We start from the raw sequence: 19897 nt of genomic DNA, 5'->3' as shown, positions 1-19897 counted from the left end.
TGATGCATTTTTAAAATGAAGTACAAAATATGCATTTAGTTTGCCATTTAGATTTTAAAATGTAAATATATGTATGAATATATAGATATATATTTCGCATCTAAAAGGGTACACAACAGTTTGGTGACCATGTAGGTCACGGTTGCTCATACTTATAATTCCAGCACTCAGGAAGCTAAGGCAGGAGGATTGCCTTAAGTATAAGCCCAGCCTAAGCTACAGTTGAGACCATACAAACAAACAAACAAAAACACCACCACCACCAACAACAACAAAATCAGAATCTGGTGGCTATGATGAAGAAATTTAATGAGAGCTAGGGAAAGGAGGAAGATTTAATCTTATTGTATTCCTACTTACAAATAAAAGTCTCCAACAGACCAAGAGAAAGTATCATCAAAGGACCAATGAAGAACTAAAGAATATTGCAACAGAGACGTGGACAACTGATAAAAAAAAAATCCAAAGAGAAATTAGCAATACTTAAACTAAAAATGCAACGAATGCCAATAACAACACAGCATTCCTCCATATATGATGCTTCCGAAAGAAAAGATCCTCAAAAGGAAGAGTTGGCATGGGTAGAGAGAGACGGACATGCTTTCTCTGTTCATGAAAACATAAAAATATACACCTTCCTGGACACCATTCAGTCCTCAACCACTTTTATAAATAGACAGTAAGGTATGACACTGCCTGTTGTCTTTAACTAAACATGCCCAACTTCAGTGTAGATGACATGGACATGGAAACTCCACTCATAAACAGACTGTGTAACAAAGTTTTCTGTGTAGACTCAGTGAATTACAATGCAGAAATCACAATGCAGTGATGAACCCCTTCTCCCTGAAGCTGTTTCTGTGGTCAGGGCATTTTATTAACAACAGGAGTGAAAATGGGACAGGAAGTAATGAGCACAGCTTTGGGTTCCTCCAGCAAGTGGAAATGACCACGTCCTAAACAACTCCAAGTTTCCTGTCGACCAGCCCTTCTAAACGCACACATATTTACCTTTCAAGTCTGGTCTTCACTGTCATTAACTACTATCACCTTGTAAGTGAACATAGGGTCCTGTTTTTGCAAGAAGCAAAAATAACAAATCATAATTTAGCAAAAATATGATAGAGATTAATAAAGATATAACAGTATTCTTAAATTGTCTTTAATGTTTCTGTGTATGTGTACATGTGTATGTGTGGGGGGATGATCATGGTGCACATATGGAGGTCAGAAGACAACTTGTGGGGGTCGGCTCTCTCCTACCATGTGAGTCACAGGGATCAATCTCAGATGGTCAGGCTTGACAGCAGGGGTCTTTACCCAGTGAGCCACCTTGCCATCCTGTAAAACTGTAATTTAAAAAACATTTTTTCTCTCAAATTTATTTATTTTACTATCTATCTATCTATCTATCTATCTATCTATCTATCTATCTATTTATTTATTTATGTTTTTTGAGACAGGGTCTCTCTGTGTAGCTTTGTGCCTTTCCTGGAACTTACTCTGTAGCCCAGGCTAGCCTCCAACTCAGAGATCCACTTTCCTCTGCCTCCCGAGTGCTGGGATTAAAGGTGTGTGCCACTACCGCATGGCTTCAAATTTATTTTTAATAGTGTATATGTGTGTTTATGTGTGTGTATATGCACACGACTCATAAACATGGGCTTGCATATGCATGGAGTTTAGAGGACAACTTGCAGAAATCAGTTCTCTTCTTCCACTGTGGGGTCTCAGGATGAACACAGGTCATCCGTCTTGGACAGCAAGCACCTTCACCTGCTAAGACATCTTCTCAGCCCTAAGGAAGTTATAATTTAAGCAACAGGTGTTCTAGTGTTGCTAGGGACAAATACAGGCAGTAGTAACAAACCACATGAAATATGAAAGGCTCAGAAGGAACAGGACAGATGATGGGTAGACATCTGCCCCGTAACACACGAGTGGAGGCAGCATGTATCTGTGATGCTAAGGCAGACTGGGGAGGAGAGTCATGTATGAGAAAGAAGTCTCTGAGGTCTAGGGCAGAGGAATACTCAGTGTGTGCACCAATCCTTAGCCTTACAGGAGGAGCCCAGTTCAATTCTGCTTTACCTCACACAAATTCAAGTCTGTAATAGTCCTTTTCAGTCAAGAAATCTGTCTTAAAATCCAAAGCAAAGCAAAGCAATATAAGGAACGTTCTAGACAGAGATAGAAAAAGATGAGGTATAAAGCTCACTCTATCTTTAACTCTTCCAAGACAACTCCAAAGAGAGATATCAATTGCTGTGCTTCTGAATATAAAAAGTACAAGCATTTATAAAATAGACATCTTTTAGGGTTGGATATACAGCCCCTGTAGCATGCCTGCCTAGGATGTTTTGAGTGTCTGCATGAATGTTTAAGTGTAAATAGGCCCAATATTGGGATTGTTTTTGAGGGAAGGATGTACTAAAATATTTTATTTTTGTGCGATTAGTTTATAATTAAAAGATTTTAAGACTATAACTTTGTATCACTTAATTGATATGATTTCATTTGAGAAACAATGTTCTACAGACTATGGTATAGAGACTCCAGTGGATCTCTATACATGAATATACACACATACATACACCTCTTTTGAAAGATGTCACAGAAGTGAGCCCACACACATTCACTGGCACACAATCTATAATATATCACAGGCAAGAGAGAATTAGGAGGTGGGGGAGGGGACTTGAGAGAAATGCCAGCTTCCTGGTTTGTCTGCCTCTGGAGGTAGCACAGTGCTCCTAGCTCCGGGTCTACAATTGGTGACCTGCTTTAGTTTAAACTGGAAGTGTGACATTGAAAGAGAAGTGTGATACCTGTCTCTTCTCTAGGTAGTTCAGGGCTTCACCTACCGTCACAGGCACCAAAGGGAAAAGATACTTTAGAGATTGCTTTTGAAAATGAGTTAGCTAGCCCAGCATACTCCATTCACACAGGGAAGGTGTGCCTGTCATCTACCAACACCCTCTGGGATGTCACTCAGGCCACCCAGAATGTCCCTTGTTCTCATCCTAGGACTTCTCTAGAAAACCTCAATCCTGCCATCTCACTTTCCCTCTTCCCAATCCCAGCTGCCAACCTCGCACTCCTTCAGTGAGGGCAACAGTGCATGATTCCTTTTCTTCCCTAATTACCAACTAGGGAAGGAACTCAAGCAGAAGTTCAAGGCATGACAACAGACAGTTGTTTGGTGGGTGAGTCCCAGATGCTGGGTTTCCATCTGGCCTTTGGCCTTGAGGAAGAATTTCTCTTCTTCATGCTGGTGACATGGTGGCATTTGTGTAGCATTTATAAATGCAGTGACAGGAACCTAAAGGCAGACGTGGAAAGCAGGTTACATTGACCTCTTTTAATATTCGCTGTGCTGATATTATATAATATTAATATTATTGTGCTGATACCTTAATGTTCGCGGGGATGGCGGCAGACAGTGCCATGCCTTGCACCACCAGCTGCATCCCGGAGAACCTGGAATCGCCCAGCCCTACACAAGAGGCCTTGCTGGCCCATTGCCGCCGCCCTCAGCGCCAGGGCAGGTACCCGATGCCACCCGCAGCACCTGTGGCTCCACAAAGGATCTGAGGGCAGGTCCCCGAGTGCCGCCCTGGGCATCCGAGAACTGACAGCGCCACCAGCCTCACACCCATGCTATCTAGTGATGCCTGGAGCCAGGGACTGTTCCCGTCTCCCCGTTTATTTCCCGCGCGTGTGTATGTGTGTGTGCACGTGCGCACAGGCCCGTGGGGGCCGGGGTGTGGGACCCCGGAGGCTGGCGACACAGGCGGTTGTCAGCCCTACAGACCCGGCCGTCCCCAATAGGCCTGGTCCTGGGCAGGGGCTGGAGGGTCGCTCGGGCTCGCCGGAGCTGGTGTTCACGCCGCCCACGCGGGAACACGGCAGCCTCCACGGGAGGAGGTGCTTCTCGAACACAGGACTCCTCCAAGTCTCAGGGCTGGAGCAATGTCTGCAGAGGGAAGGGCGCAGGCGTGGCGGGCTGCGCAGGCGCGGCACGGGCGGGAGGACGGCGGCCAGGGTCAAGTGAGTGGTGGCGCCCACAGAAGGCACAGAAGCGCGGGTGTGGCGCGTGCCATGACTTCAGATGCTGCATTGCCGGCTTCAGAACTAGAGTCACATGAGTAACACCCAAGTTCATCCTCCGCTAAGTGTGTCAAGGGCCCTGGACTCCGGTCCTCTTGACTAGGGCACAGTTAAGAGGACCGAGGAAGGCTGGTTGCTGCTGTAAGGCCTTTTTATAAATACGATTAAAACCTTAGAGGGTGGAACCACTGCAGTATGACAGGAGATTTCTGGTGAGGAAAGGGCTTTTGATAAAAATGCCATGCTTCAAGGCATAGTCTTTCAATTCATTTAAATTAGTAGAGCTTAATGTGTTTCCCCTTCATAAGTGAAATACATGTGTAATCTATTTCCTTATAAACATTTAGGAAGAAAACTGCCGTCCCGATGGAAGAGAACTTGGTGAATTCAGAACCACAACTGTCAAGTAGGTGAAGACACACTTCATTTCAGCTGGTGGGACACCCCTCCCCCCATCCTGTGTGCCACTTTTTTCCCAGCCAGTTCTACTATGCCTAAGGCATTTAAAGATGTTAAGAGATTTTTATCATGACACCAGCTTTGTAGTTGATCAAAACATGATTAGCTCAAATTGGGGGACAGAAGAAAAGAAATTGAGACATTAAGTAGTAATACCATCTGACCTGAACCTGTCAAAAGTTCAGAGGCCACTGCAGCTTGAAAGACCAGCTGTCAGGTCTGCATGCAGGGTAGCAGAAAAGAATGGTTTTCAGAGTAGAGGGGACTGGGGAAATTTCTTATCTGTAATAAATTCACACACGAACTGTTTGCCATGCTCTCTTATTCTTCTGCTCTGGCTTCAACTTTCCATAGCTTATGTCCACATACAACAGCAAACTCTGGCGATAAAGAAGGTTACAGAAGCTTCTTCTCAGGGTCACAACAGTGTTCCTTTGTAAGCGACAAGGGGCAGCTGCAGCTGTGGTTGAAAAAGTTTACCTTGTAACATTATCTCTTAAGGAGACAGCTACAAGGGTTACAAAGGAGAAAGGCTGAACCATAGGGAATCAAGGAAGGAGTAAAGGAGCTGTGCACTAACCTACATTTCTAGGGAGAAATTGACATTATAGGCTATCATTTTGTGATCAGCACAACATAAAAGTGCCTGGGAAGTGCAGCCATGGCTGAAAGTTTTCCCCACAGCAAACTATGAGTAACCATGGCAACCTGCACAAAGCAAGGGGGGAAGTGAACAGTGCCAAGTCTTATCAGCACTTTGGACAAAACCTGGCACTAAAAAACAACCCAAGTCTACAGATACCTTTTCTCATCCTGAATACAGCCCAGAGCACAAGAGGGGAAGGTATAACTTTTGTATTCAAGACTGTGGGACCAGATTACTCTCTGCAGTTCTGACCATTGGTGGAGCCTCTCCTATGGGAACTGGATGTAAAGCTGATTCCCTCATGACTTGGTTAATTGATTAACTGCTTAATTGCTTGCTGTCCACATAAAATCCAGGACTTAAAGATAAACAGTTAGTTATCTAAGCCTAAAATCTTGTACCATAAATTGAGGTTAGAAGTATGTGCAAAGTGTTAATTGCTCAGGGAATTCCACCAGTTGCAGGTCCTCATGTTATCAACTGGACCTGGAAGGGGAAGTGAATACAATTTAGATTACTTTTGTGCCCAAAAAGACTTTGATTCAACAAATTAGACATCTGCACTTTTGTCCTTGAATAATATCTGTAAAAGTCTGCTTTGGATCCATACACAGTCTGGCTAACTTGCCTTGTCAACTTAGCTAAAGATGGAAAACAAGCTTCTAAGTTTCTCACCATTTTGTGGAACAAAGGCTGAACTATAAGCGCTTGCTTTACTTACCAGAATTACACTGTTTTGGAAGAAGTCATTCTTCTGATAATGCACAGGAATAACAGAGCCCTATAAATGAGGAACACACTGCTAATGTTGTAGGACAAATCCCATAGCTGTTTTGGGAGGATTATAGTATCACACAAGAGAATTACAGACAGAAGTAGTCAGAACTTATAGGCAATATCCCTCATAGGCCTAGCCCATGAATTTCCTCCATCAGATAGGTGTTTCTCTGGTGGGTTGGCCTTTTAAATATCAGCTGTCATCTACTGTATATCTTTGCAGACTAAGGCAAGAGGCAACTTAAAAGTCTAGCCAGATATCTATACACACTAAAGCATTTAAATTAATTTGCAGGAAACTTTATGGTTATTTATATTCCTTTACCTTTTTAGGGATTTTGTGTAAATATCGTGTTTCCCTTTCCAGGTTCAATCAGTGTGGAGAACAGTTCTGCTCTAGTGAAGCTGGGGAACACCACAGTCATTTCTGGAGTTAAAGCAGTAGGTTCACTGTATGTCTGTTGACAGCTGAATTTCTAATTAGCTTCCTGATTATGAGGTTTAATTAATTAGGGGTCATAATTTAGAATTGTAATCCACCCCCAATATTTTTTTAACCCACGAGTGTAACCTTTTCCAAGGCAAATAACTGAATCTCAGCACCCATACTTTAAAGATCTTGGCAATATTGTTTTTGGAATTAAGATTGTTACTGTGATACCTTCTAGCCATCCATAGTTTTTAATTGTTAGTCACAAAGGAACAGTAGCTATCTGCTGGCTGCCTGCTGTTGGAGCATCTTATTAAGCACTTTCAGAATTGCCAGTCTCCAACCCATGAAGCTCAGTAGCCCATGAAGTTCAGTATACATACATATAAAATACACACACACACACACACACACACACACACACACACACACACACACACATTTATATATATCCTGTTCTCCATGCTTCCATCTCTGGAGTTCCAGGAATATTAACATTTACTACTCTGTACACTTTCTTAATCACTTCTATTTTACAGACAATTGTGAACTAAATAATGCCAGATGTGGTCTGTGGGATCCTATTGACTCCTCTGTTTTCTTTACTTTTTGTCTTGTTTTATCATGAAGTTTTGAATTCCCTTTCTGATACCTGCAAAATATCTTAAGATTTTGATTAATATTGTACTGAATATGTATAATTTGAGAAAAGTTGCCATCAACAGTGTGGAGTATTCTAAGAAAGAGAAAGGATCTCTATGAAAGGGAACAGTGTTTAAATTTTTATATGACATTCAATTTCATTGTAAAAGTCAAATACAGTGTATTCTACTAGTGAATAATCTGTTTTTTTTTTCCTGTTTTCTAATAAGAAAGCTAAAGATACTAGGAACATTCCTGTACATATTTTGGTGAACACTGACAGATATTTGATTGGTTATATGCCAAGAAGAGAATGTGCTGGTTTAATATTATGATATAATAATCTTTAGTTCAGGCTGCTAAACATTGTGTAAAATAATAAACATTCAAATATGTGATATCTAAATATAACTGAGTGTGTCTGTTCTACATTCTCCTCAATGTAAGAACTGTCTTCTCACTCTTAGCTATTTTGATGGTTTTGCACTAATAGTTTGTTATAACCTGAAAATTTGCTGATGAAAATACAAATATTCACATTTTTTATTGGTTTTCAAGAGGTTGTTTATTTTCTGGGTATGATTATTTTATCATCATCATACAAAGAAAATAACTCATCAAGGCTTACACTTAATGTTATGCTTCAAGCTCTAGTTAATTCTTTTTTCTTTTGATTCTGTACTAAGATTAGGAAAACATGCAAGGAAATTACATAGGAACTTAACTGATTATGATCACTCATCCAGACTTGTGAATATTTTGAATCACAATTTCTTATTTTTATTGACTTTATAGGTAGATAGTTAACTCTGAATTTTTTGTTGAGAGTATTAACTATTAAATTTACACAGTGAATTGACATTGTTAACTGCAGAAGATTCCTCTGTAACTTAGTAAAATATTTTTCAGATACATTTATAATTTCCTTTTACACACAGTCAAAAGCTGTGTTGATTGACATAAAGGCGAATGAAAATATTTTTTCTGTTACTTCACTGACACAAATATATATTAATATGTATTCATTTTTCTATTTGTTTTTTAAGACAGGGTTTTTCTATGTAGCCTGGGGTGTCCTGGAACTTACTCTGTAGACCAGGCTGACCTTTAAATCACAAAGATCTGCTTTCTTCTGCCTCCTTAGTGTTAGGATTAAAGGCATGCTCTACCAACACCCAGCCATGTATGCATTTTTAAATGAAGTATTGACAACACTCTGCCCACCTATTGACTGGAACATTTAACCTTAATATTTAGTTGAATATAGTTTGCGGTCATAAAAAACCCACAAATGAACATAGAGTCTAGGATGATTAAAAACCAACAAAATTTAAAACACATACACATACACAAGGAGATTATGCCTTGAAATGCTAAAATCTCAGTATTGGCAGAGTTTCTGAGCTAAATAATGTGACTTTTGAATTTACAAATTAAAAATGTCTCTGTATGATGATAGAATCTTCTAGTTACGAGGAATCACACTCATGATTTCCCACAGTTCCCTTGGTTTGCAGGAGAAACACTATTGCAAAGAGGGTGAATAAATTCATAGCAGTGAGAAGTAGAACAGGTACAGTGGACAGGAAACTATGAGAGGACAAGAATCATCTGAATAGTTAATCAGTAGCATCTACTCTGGAAAAAGTAATTTAGTTGAGTTAGTTGCTAAGATCAGGTAATAATTCTGAGTTTATTCAAGATTTTACACCTTAAAATACTTAAAACCAATTGAACACCATGTCAATTATTTTTGCAAGACAATCATATAGACATGCCACCAAGCACTTATTGATTAAAAATAGTGATATAAACAAAATGCAGAATGTGTACACATTTTATTAGAGCTACTTTTAGGTTGTATATTACTTAAATTTGATTATATATTGGAAAAATACACAATCCACAAAGGATTTGGAAGCTACAATTATTTTCTCATTGGTTGGGTTTATAAGTAAAATCACTATTAGTGGAATGCTGGTAGGAAGATTGCCTAAGGTGCGTAGTGTGATTGTGTTTTAGACAAACAGACACAGCTTTTGTTATATCCATGGAATACATACAAAGAGGACAAGTCCATGCTGCGTCTAAAGGAACATTCCTCCCATAAAACCTTGCAATGGAAAGCTTACCAACTGATGTGGTTGAAATCAATTATGAGAATGCAGACAAAAAATATATCATATTAATTTTCATCTAAGATATTTTCTCTAACAATCTTAGTCCAATTGAAATAGTTCAACATATAAAATATTAACTGTAAATATAAAAGAGAAAAGCAATTACAATACACACACTGGTTATCATCCTCATTGGGGTAGAGTTTAAAAATTAAATTCTCATGCCCTTTAAAAGATTTTTTACAAATGATTTTAGCAATTGTGTTTCTAAAATAGATGCAACCATGAATCTATCAATAGTGCAATGGTTTAAAAAGAAGTGCCATAGGTGTTACCCAGGAATGTCCTTAAATATACTACTTATATGACTGAACCTCCAATAACATGCAAGAATATGAATGATTGAATGAGCCTCCAGTTATGCTGATTGGAATAAAAGAAAAAAATACTGAATATTCCATATATTTCTAAATATATATCTTTCTTTAAAATACAAAAACCAAGCAAACAAACCAAATAAGACAAAAATTGGAGAATTTTAAAGTACTTGATTGCCATTTAAAAAGATGCTCAACAGGGAGGTATCAATTGGTGTGTCTGGTGAAGAATAATATTAAGGAACCATATTTTAGTGGGAATGTCCAAAGATTGATACACATCTTCATTGTATCAAGATTCACACCACAGTTCTTTGGTTCAATGTGATTTGGCCCTCATGGGCTTATCTGCTCTAAATTTAGTCTCAAGTGTGACAGTGTTGGTAGGTAGTGTCAATTTTAAGAGACAAAGCATATAATGAAGGTTCTCTGCCATTGGAAATGCTGCCTTCTGAAGAGATTAATGCTGTTCTGGAACCCTCTAGTCCTTGCATCAGGACTATTGTCAGAGAGTAAGACAGCCTCCTTGTCACTCTGTCTGGCTTCCTCTTACACCATGTGCTCTCTCCGAAATGCCCCATCTGTGAGGCCATGTGACATTACCAGGATGCCATGAGTAGAGGACAAACTGTTGAAACTAGGCCATTTGTCCTTTCAAAACAGTGAGCAACAAAACATAGTCCTTCATATCTGATTATGGTAGTACAGAAGAGTTTGGGGAGGCACACTGCCATTGATTTTAATCTCTCTACTCATCTATCTATCATCTATCTATCTATCTATCTATCTATCTATCTATCTATCTATCTATCATCTATCTATCTATCATCTATCTATCTATCTATCTATCTATCTATCTATCTATCTATCTATCTATCTATCATCTATCTATCTATTTATCTATCATCTATCTATCTATCTATCTATCTATCTATCTATCTATCTATCTATCTATCTATCTATCTATAAATGTCTGTCAGTTCTATCATCTATCTATCTATCATCTATCTATCTATCATCTATCTATCTATCTATCTATCTATCTATCTATCTATCTATCTATCTATATCTCTATCATCTATCTATCTATCTACCTCTCAATCTATGCATGTGAAAATCTGTTGTTCCTTGCAAACACTTGTGGTTCAACAGTTGCTCAAAAATAATTTTTCAAAGCCAAAAGGTGGAAGGAAATGAATATGTCACTTTGTCAGTTATGGCATGAGCCTTAGAATGTTGACATCAGTGGTCTGTCACCCTGACTACCTCAGAGTGCTCAGACTTCAGTAGTTGGTCTACCAACTACTGTGGCCATCTTTGGTGTTTAGTGCCAAGAAGGGAAAAGATAATTTCAAGTTCATTGAAAGGTTCTCCATTCCAGGCTCCACTGTAAAGGTATTTTTAATAAGTAGTTTTGATTCTCATGATAGACTAATGACATCAGGATCTATTCACTCTTTCTCTCTGTCCCTCTCCTCCCTATTCCTCTCCATCTCTCTCTCCCTCTTCTTCCCCCCTCTCTGTATGTCATATCTATCTATCATCTATCTATCTATCTATCTATCTATCTATCTATCTATCTATCTATCTATCTATCTATCTATCTATCATGTATTTGTCTGTCACATCTATCTGTTTATTTATAATATACTTGTCAATTCTATCTATCTATCTATCTATCTATCTATCTATCATCTATCTATCTATCTATTATAATTATGTCTGTCAGTTTTGTCTATCATCTATCTGTCATCTATCTATCTATCTATCTATCTATCTATCTATCTATCTATCTATCATCTATCTATCTATCTATCTATCTATCTATCTATCTATCTATATCTCTATCATCTATCTATTTCTATCAATCTACCTATCAATCTGTGCTTGTGAAAATCTGTTGTTCCTCACAAACACTTGTGGTACAACAGTTTCTCAAAAATAATTTTTCAAAGCCAAAAGGTAGAAGGAAATATGTCACTTTGTCAGTTATGGCATGAGCCTTAGAATGTTGACATCAGTGGTCTGTCACCCTGACTACCTCAGAGTGCTCAGACTTCAGTAGTTGGTCTACCAACTGCTGTGGCCATCTTTGGTGTTTACTGCCAAGAAGGGAAAAGATAATTTCAAGTTCATTGAAAGGTTCTCCATTCCAGGCGCCACTGTAAAGGTATTTTTAATAAGTAGTTTTGATCCTCATGATAGACTAATGGCATCAGGATCTATTCTCTCTCTCTCTCTCTCTGTCTCTTTCTGTATCTCACTCTCTCTCTGTCTCTCTCTCTCCTCTTTCTGTCATATCTATATCTATCTATCTATCTATCTATCTATCTATCTATCTATCTATCTACCTACCTATCCATCTATCATCTATCTATAAATATGTTTGCCAGTTACATCTATCTATCTATCTATCTATCTATCTATCTATCATCTATCTATCTATCTATCTATCTATCTATCTATCTATCTATCTAACTATCTATCTGCCTATATTTATGCCTGTCTGATATCTATCTATCTATTATCTATCTATCTATCTATCTATCTATCTATCTATCTATCTATCTATCTATCTATCATCTATCTATCTATCAATCATCTATCTATCTATCTATCTATCTATCTATCTATCTATCTATCTATCTATCTATCTATCTATGTATCTATCTATCTATGTATCTATCTATCTATCTATCTATCTATCTATCTATCTATCTATCTATCTATCTACCTCTCAATCTATGCTTATGAAAATCTGTTGTTCCTTACACACACTTGTGGTTCAACAGTTTCTCAAAAATAATTTTTCAAAGCCAAAAGGTGGAAGGAAATAAATATGTCACTTTGTCAGTTATGGCATGAGCCTTAGAATGTTGACATCAGTGGTCTGTCACCCTGACTACCTCAGAGTGCTGAGACTTCAGTAGTTGGTCTACCAACTGCTGTGGCCATCTTTGGTGTTTAGTGCCAAGAAAGAAAAAGATAATTTCAAGTTCATTGAAAGGTTCTCCATTCCAGGCTCTACTGTAAAGGTATTTCTAATAAGTAGTTTTGATTTTTCATGATAACTAGTGGTATGAGGTATTCTGTCTTGATTCCTGCAGATCGTGTGAGCCAATTCTTAACTCAGCCATGGTTTTATGGAAAGCTACCCATGTTAGTAATATTCACTACCAATCCCCTAAATAAATATGGTTATCATGTCAGGGGAGGTATGTTCTAGGCTACACATGAGAATAGTATCTGTAAATCTACAAAATTATCTGTCCAAGTTATGAGAGATGGTTATTTTTTGATTCTTCTAGTTGTTTTACCCACTATGACCACAAAGTTTTATTGGAAATGATCAGATTTCAACCCAAAATATAAAAACTCTCTGGTTTTCAGCAAAATGTAATGGTTTCCAACATATATTGTGTTCTTTAGAATCTGTTTCCCCATATTTTAACATTGATTCAGATTAGACAGGAATGACTTTCCAAACATGTCATTTACTTTCAAATTTGTTTATCATGAAACTGAGTTGGTACTATTTTTTAATTTATGTTTATATGTGTGGGGACATGTGCTTGACATGTGTGAGGACAACCATTGGCTGTTTGATTCTCTCTTTGATGCTTTGATTTACGGGTTTTTTTGTTTGTTTGTTTGTTTGTTTTGAGACAGGGTTTCTCTGTGTAGCTTTGTGCCTTTCCTGGGACTCACTTGGTAGTCCAGGCTGGCCTCGAACTCACAGAGATCCACCTGGCTCTGCCTCCCGAGTGCTGGGATTAAAGGTGTGCGCCACCACCGCCCGGCTATTTACAGGTATCTTAAAGCTAAATGAAAGCTATGGTATTTCTATGCATATTCCTTAAAGAGATAACATATGTCTTGGGAAGAATAATACTCACTTGAAGAACTATATATTTTGAATATTCAAACTCTGTGAGCATGGCACAGTAAAGAAACCACTGAAAATGCTGCTCCATAATTGCAGGGGAGAATTTTATTGTGGATAAGAGAGAATGTTCAGAGGCATCTGGAAGAGTTCAGAGCAGAAATAAAAAGAAACAGACTTGATGTGACCAAAACAGTCTGTGAGAGAAGGGAGAACAGCAAAAGAGAGTAGTGGAGATGCCTGGGGCAGGGAGGAAATATCTAGACCTCCTAAAGAGAGCAAGGGGAGTTCTAGAACATTTTGGGAGTCTGCATAGTTCAGAAGGAGGTGGGGTGGTTGTGAAGGGACAGGAAAGTAGATGGGGCTGTGAGATATTTAGCAAGTACTTTTGAATCGAGACACAGGGAACCTGGAAGGCAGCATGGATGTTGATAGCAGCCACAGGTCATTGGAGAGCCATATGTCCCTTTTGCCAGAGGCAACGGAAATGACTCCTTCTGCTGTTCGAGAACCATTTTACAAATTCTGGATGAATGCTAATTTTTGTTTTTGTTTGTTTGTTTGGTTTTGTTTTGTTGTTATCTAACTACCGGAGATCCTTGACTGACATGTCTGGATATGTTTGCTCCCTGACTTGTTTAAATCATTAGGAAAAACCTTTTTTTTTATATATATATATTTCTTTCATATCTGTTTATGACAGCCTACAAAGAAATGGGTGAATTATGGCATTTCAATACATAGATTATTATTTGTTTTCTTTACCACATTCCAACATCAGTCATTTTCAAATGGAATTTCACAGCAGAAAATCTTTATAAAGAACTTTACAATTTGATAGAGTTTTGCTATCTTAATTAGTACCATACAACTACACATATCAGTGAAAATACACATTTTGCAGAAAATACAATCTATTACTATCACCAAAATTAAATCATTTTAAAGACATGGGCATTCTAGTCTTACATGATCTTTCTATGATTATTATGTGTCCAAGGTATACTACATAATGAACTATGAGATTTACACAGCATCTTCTAGGTTGTTTCAGTCACAATCCTTTGTGCCTCTAGGCTTTACTTCTTCTAAGCATGCACCTCTCCTCCATAGTCTTCAAAGCTACCTGACTTACCTGTGCATGCAGCTTTCTGACTGTCTCGCTAAGGTACATTTGTCTATAAAGACTCCTGTGATTCTTGCATCTGTTAGACTCTAACGTTCATAGTGTTAATGATGTCTGCATGCTGCTTTTATCACACGGACCTTTGATAGGTTAAAAGAATTAGGATTGAGAGTCTTTGGGGATAAATCTGCATTTCATAAAGTTTTGCACAAGAATTCCTCCTATTATTGCACACATATTATTGCAGTTAGGGTTGGCAATGACATCCAAGTTGCTACTCCAATGGCCATTTTTCAGGAGTCACCTACTTCTGCCCTCATTTAATGTTAGACATTGATCTCTCCTTTCTTGTGAATCCCTCTAGCGTGTGAATATTTCCTCTCTCCAACAGGATGCCTTGCAATGTGTTACTACTTTTATTTTTAAATCATGAATAATGTTGGTGAATCCAATTTTTTTTTTAAAAAATTGATATTTTTTATGTTCAATTTTTAAAATGATTTAAAATGAGTAAGAATTACATCCCTCAGTCCTTTCCTCACTCTAGACTAGTGGTTTTCAACCTGTGGGTAGCGACTCCCTTTGGGATCCCTTTTCAGATAGTCTGCATATCAGATATTCACATTAGGATCCATAACAGTAGCAAAATTACAGTGATGAAGTAGTAATGAAATAATTGTACAGTTGGGTGTCCACAACATGAAGAACTGTACTGAAGGGATGCATCATTAGAAAGGTGGAGAACCACTTCTCTAGACCCTACCAGCTACCCTTGTTCAGACTGTTCCCAGGCCCCTAAGTTGATAACTTCTGGAAGAGCCCCCTCCTGCAGTCTGTTCCCATTGCTTCCTTTCCTAAGCAACCTTAAAACTGTTGATAACTCAACAGAGTCCTGTTGGAGAACTGAGCCTGTGTTTTAATATCATTCACCCTTTGAATTTAGGTATCAATTAACAACCACTGAATACCTGTTCTGTTAGTTGGAGATCTGGACCAGGAGAAGCCTTTTTTTCCTACATGGAAACCCTTGAGGAGAAAGCCATGGGAGGGATACATCGAACCTTGCTGTGCCAAGGCCCCGTGGAACTCAGAAGAGGCTGGAGAAGGAAGAAACAACATCTCTCCTTGTTCAGTGATGTTTTGATTGTATCTAATAACCTGTGAGTATGTGCATTGTGCCTTCCTTACTATGAGAGGCTACACTTTGATTAGGCCTTCCTGTTCAAAACCACAAAAGTTTTATTTATTCTTTTTTATTTTTTGAGATTATAAATACTTCATTATCATCTCCTTTTTCCCTTTGCACTTGACAAGTCCTCCCATATTCCCCCTCTTGCTCTCTTTGAAAATCATGGCTTCTTTTTTATTAATTGTTATTACATATAAATGTATATTAAGATATATGTATGTATATATACAATACATATGTATTTTTAGCTGTACATATATTAGACGCTTGTATATGTGTTTTCAGGGCTGTCTATATGCTGTTGGGTAACCAATTGTTCTGCTGTTTGATCCTGGGGAACGAATAGCAACAAACTTGAAAAGGAGGCAGGTGTGGTAGCACATGCCAGGAATTCCAGCACTTTGGAAGCTGATTTATGAGTATTGCAAATTTGTGGATCTTGTGGAGACATCTTCTCAAAGAAAATTTATAAATCATGATAATCAGGGGCCCTCTTGCTTGCTGTTTACAGACAGATTGTAGATGCAAGAGGGGAAATCCCTGATTATGATGGTTGCTCATAAGGGGCCACACATGTGAACCTCTGTGATCTCATAACTTCCAAAGCAGTATGGAGAGATGAGAAGCAGCTACTGTCCCTAAACCAATCAGGGGAAACTTAGACATCAACTAGGTCCAGCATGGTGATCATGTGGATGATATAGGAAACTACTGTGATTGAAGCTTTATGCATGGTGGTATTGTCACATAGAACTGTGGAGGTATTTTCTGTGATCACCTCTCCAGAGGATCATAGCCTTCATATTACTCTGAAAGGCATGAAATAGGTACTGGTCTTATCAAGTAAACATTTTAAGGGTGTGTTCTCATAAAGACATAAGTAGACTGGAGGACAGGCATCAATAGAACAGTTCACTCAGTTTTGGGGGTAAACTTCCTAGTCATCAGTGATTAATATTGCTGAAGATCTACTTCACAAATGGTGAGAAGAAGGAAGGGTGCTGGAGAGAGTTCTGCTCTACATTCTAGACACAACCAACTGGATCCATTTCTTTTCAACCCTGAACAGTCCCCCAAAGTTCCCAGTCTAGACACTGATGGTCAGTTAGTGTCCAACAGCGGCAAGAATGAAACGATTGAATGACCTGGCTGTCCACCAACCTGTCCATCTTCCTTATCATTTCTCCTCAGCACCCCTTCATGCCACGGTTGGAAATCCTCATATTTTAATCTGAAAAGATAGTAATAAACTCATTTGAAATAAATAAAACATACTGATAATTTCCCATATGAATGTAATTTGTGAATGTAAGTGAAATTCACTGAGTTTTTTGAGAATAAATAAAAGTAAAATGGTTGACTTTCCTAAAAGACAAAGTTGTTGTTCCACTTCTGTTGTGTGACAATGGTAACTAAAACTATTTTGAGATTGTCGTTCATATTAAGGAAAGAGGATTATCAAGCTTATGAGATCATTTTCATTATTTACGTTTTCAAGGCAGATTATCCCTTAACACCAATATAAGAATTAGAGGTTTCTAGTTTAAGCATTTCATTATATATATATATATATATATATGTATATGTATATGTATATAGTATATATATAATAATTGTGTATTGATATATATGTAGTTAGGTGTCTCGGGGGTGCAAAGCAAATGGAAATACAGATGTTTCATATATTTGAGACATATGTGTATGTGAAACCTGAAATGAATGTTACATGCTATACTTGCATTTTGACTAGAGAATGTTCCATTATATGGGGTGGGCCTTCTTTCATGGGAGTATCATATTAGTCTTCAGATGTATTGAATTTGAGAAGATTTACATGTAGGGTTTTTGAGGTTATACTTATAACAAAGTGTCCTTGGAATCTGAGAGAGAGCGAGTCATTATCTTCAATTATGTAGCCACCTATTAGCTCACTAGTCTCCAATGGAGAGTTCCATGTCCAGGTTCACACCAAAAAATGCCCCAGGGAAAACACAGACAATCATTAAAAAAAATACAAAAAAGTATGGGTGTGGGAAGGAGAGTGGTCAATAGATAGAAGGGAAAGAAGATAGAGTAATAGAAAATAATCAGAACACATTGAATACACATGTGAAATTATCAAAGAACAAGCTCCATATAAAAAGAGCAAAGAAAGAAAGAAAATTAGTGCTCCCAAGACAATTGTTTCTCAAGAACACTTTTGATAGCATCAAAAGACTTGATAGAAATACATATTTGTAATCATTTGACTAGGTTATTAGAGAACAGAATCTTCTACATGGTTAGTTGTATGAGAAGTACATCATGGGTTTACTAAAAGAACAATTGTACTGAGCTCAGACTCTCCTGAGCAATTGCTCACATGACTTACCAGGACAGGTAGAGGGACAATAGAATATGAATTTTATTCAGTTAGGCAGTATTTCTATATTTTTTATTTGGAAAAGATCATTAAATGTAATTATTTGAGTACAATATAAAATATTTAACTCATTTTCTTGCTATTGAAGTTATGGAAGTAAACAAGCAGAAAAGTTTAGCACTTAACTAAATAGGGGGGAGAAGTATTGAAGTGCATTGTTTTATAAAAATGCCGTGTCTTTAAAATACACAGTATGGTCATTCTAAACACTCACCAATCAGAAAAAAAGACCAGACTATGGCTATTCTTGGCCATTGAAAAATGTGAACCTCATAACTTCTTTCAGCACAAGCGTTGCTGAGGTGCATCTATTATGGCATGAGCTCTGCCTGTGTGATAGAAATGGATGAGTCCTCCTCTGCTCTGGAGCAGGAAGAACTAGGCCTTACCACAAGTAATTCCCACTGCAATGAAAAGCAAACTAACAAATTGCCTTGATTCTCTCTCTAGGCATAAGAGAAACTTTAAGATGAAATATGTTATCCCACTGAGTTATCTGTGGATGGGTGACTATGTGGACATAGTTGGGACAGACAACAGCTCTGCTTGCAAGTCGATTCTCCTGTCCTGGCCCATGGGAAATTTTGTGGCTACTTTTCGGTAAGACCTACAGCTTGGACTTCTATTCACAAGAGGCTGGCTGTGGAAACTTAATTGTGGGTCAACTTAATGCTGTTTAATTCACAGGGGAAAAAAATCAAATCAATGAACCAACATGTTTACAGATTAAGAAACCATGTTAGTCTGATTGTATACAGGCTGCCAACTCAAGTTTTTTCCTCCTATGATGAACCTAGTTTGTACTTTCCACCACACACATTTCTTCATGGAACTAGACTGCTTAGATTTTCACCTGTGATGTTCATCAGGACTCAACAAGATCCTTGGGGTAGAAATGAGGTCATCCTGTTCTTTGAAGGATATGGACAGGACAAAGCCTCACTCCATTCCCCACATTCTTCTTCCCCAACTGATCTGATATTCTCTGGGTTTTGAAAGTACACAAATTGATCTCACTCCAATGGTATTGTGTAGTATAAATTTTAAAATTACCTCCTACACTCCCAAGTTAATTTCCTAAAAAATATATAATATTTAACCATACATATAAACCTAGTTACTCATTAAAAGCTCAGATTCTTGAGTGTTTGTGTAGTGGAGTATCATTGGTGTCTATAGTCAACACATGAGGACCAGTGTCATTAGACCATCAGAGTCAGAGTTATTTTGTGGAGTGCAGGTAAATGTCGAATTCACATTCTTATCTTTCATGAGATGATCTGATCATAGTGTACCAAGAATACCTTGATTGTATTCATTGGAATCACTGGGATAGTGTAGCATACACCTGCTGTGGGAAAGCATACAGCAGCATTCATCTTTCTTTTCCACATGAAGAGTTCATCATATACAATCCCCCCAATTTGGACTCTTCTCATTAATCTGTCCAAACTTCTAGCCTCATTCCAGAGTTTACTCAACTAACATAAACATTTGTAAGTTTTATAAACTTTCTGGTTATGTGAGTTTGCTCTTTACCTGAGAAAAACATTTCCACAGAACTCTTTGAGGAAGAAGATCATCTTTGTGTCATTCTTTAAATACACTCTTTCCCCTTGTTAATATTCCTGAAGATTATCTATAGTTAATGCTTAGTGTTTCTCCCACATTGAATATGAGAGGAAGTACTGTAATTAGGGATTTATGAAGAGTTTC

The 19897-nt window shown here is 37.9% G+C and overlaps 1 protein-coding gene across 7 annotated transcripts in view; it reads left to right on the top strand.

The window, feature by feature from the left end:
- Positions 1 to 4364: 4364 nt before the first annotated feature.
- LOC102908071 (rho GTPase-activating protein 20-like) overlaps positions 4365 to 19897 on the top strand; it is a 51950-nt gene continuing 36417 nt past the window's right edge. For 2 of the 7 annotated variants that reach the window (XM_076573850.1, XM_076573844.1), the window contains exons 1-3: positions 10820 to 10956; positions 15514 to 15730; positions 18632 to 18781. In XM_076573850.1, coding sequence (XP_076429965.1) covers positions 15588 to 15730; positions 18632 to 18781 — 293 coding nt within the window. In that variant the 5' untranslated portion in view covers positions 10820 to 10956; positions 15514 to 15587. Of the gene's footprint in view, positions 4517 to 6359; positions 6434 to 10819; positions 10957 to 12445; positions 12597 to 15513; positions 15731 to 18631; positions 18782 to 19897 lie in introns of those variants that run through there. The other 5 variants (XM_042278975.2, XM_076573849.1, XM_076573847.1 and 2 more) reach the window with 5 other exon arrangements.

This window comes from Peromyscus maniculatus, chromosome 6, assembly GCF_049852395.1.
Source record: "Peromyscus maniculatus bairdii isolate BWxNUB_F1_BW_parent chromosome 6, HU_Pman_BW_mat_3.1, whole genome shotgun sequence".
Lineage (NCBI taxonomy): Eukaryota > Metazoa > Chordata > Mammalia > Rodentia > Cricetidae > Peromyscus > Peromyscus maniculatus.
Note: the sequence above shows the minus strand (reverse complement) of the source record. Positions and strands in the feature narration are given on the sequence as shown.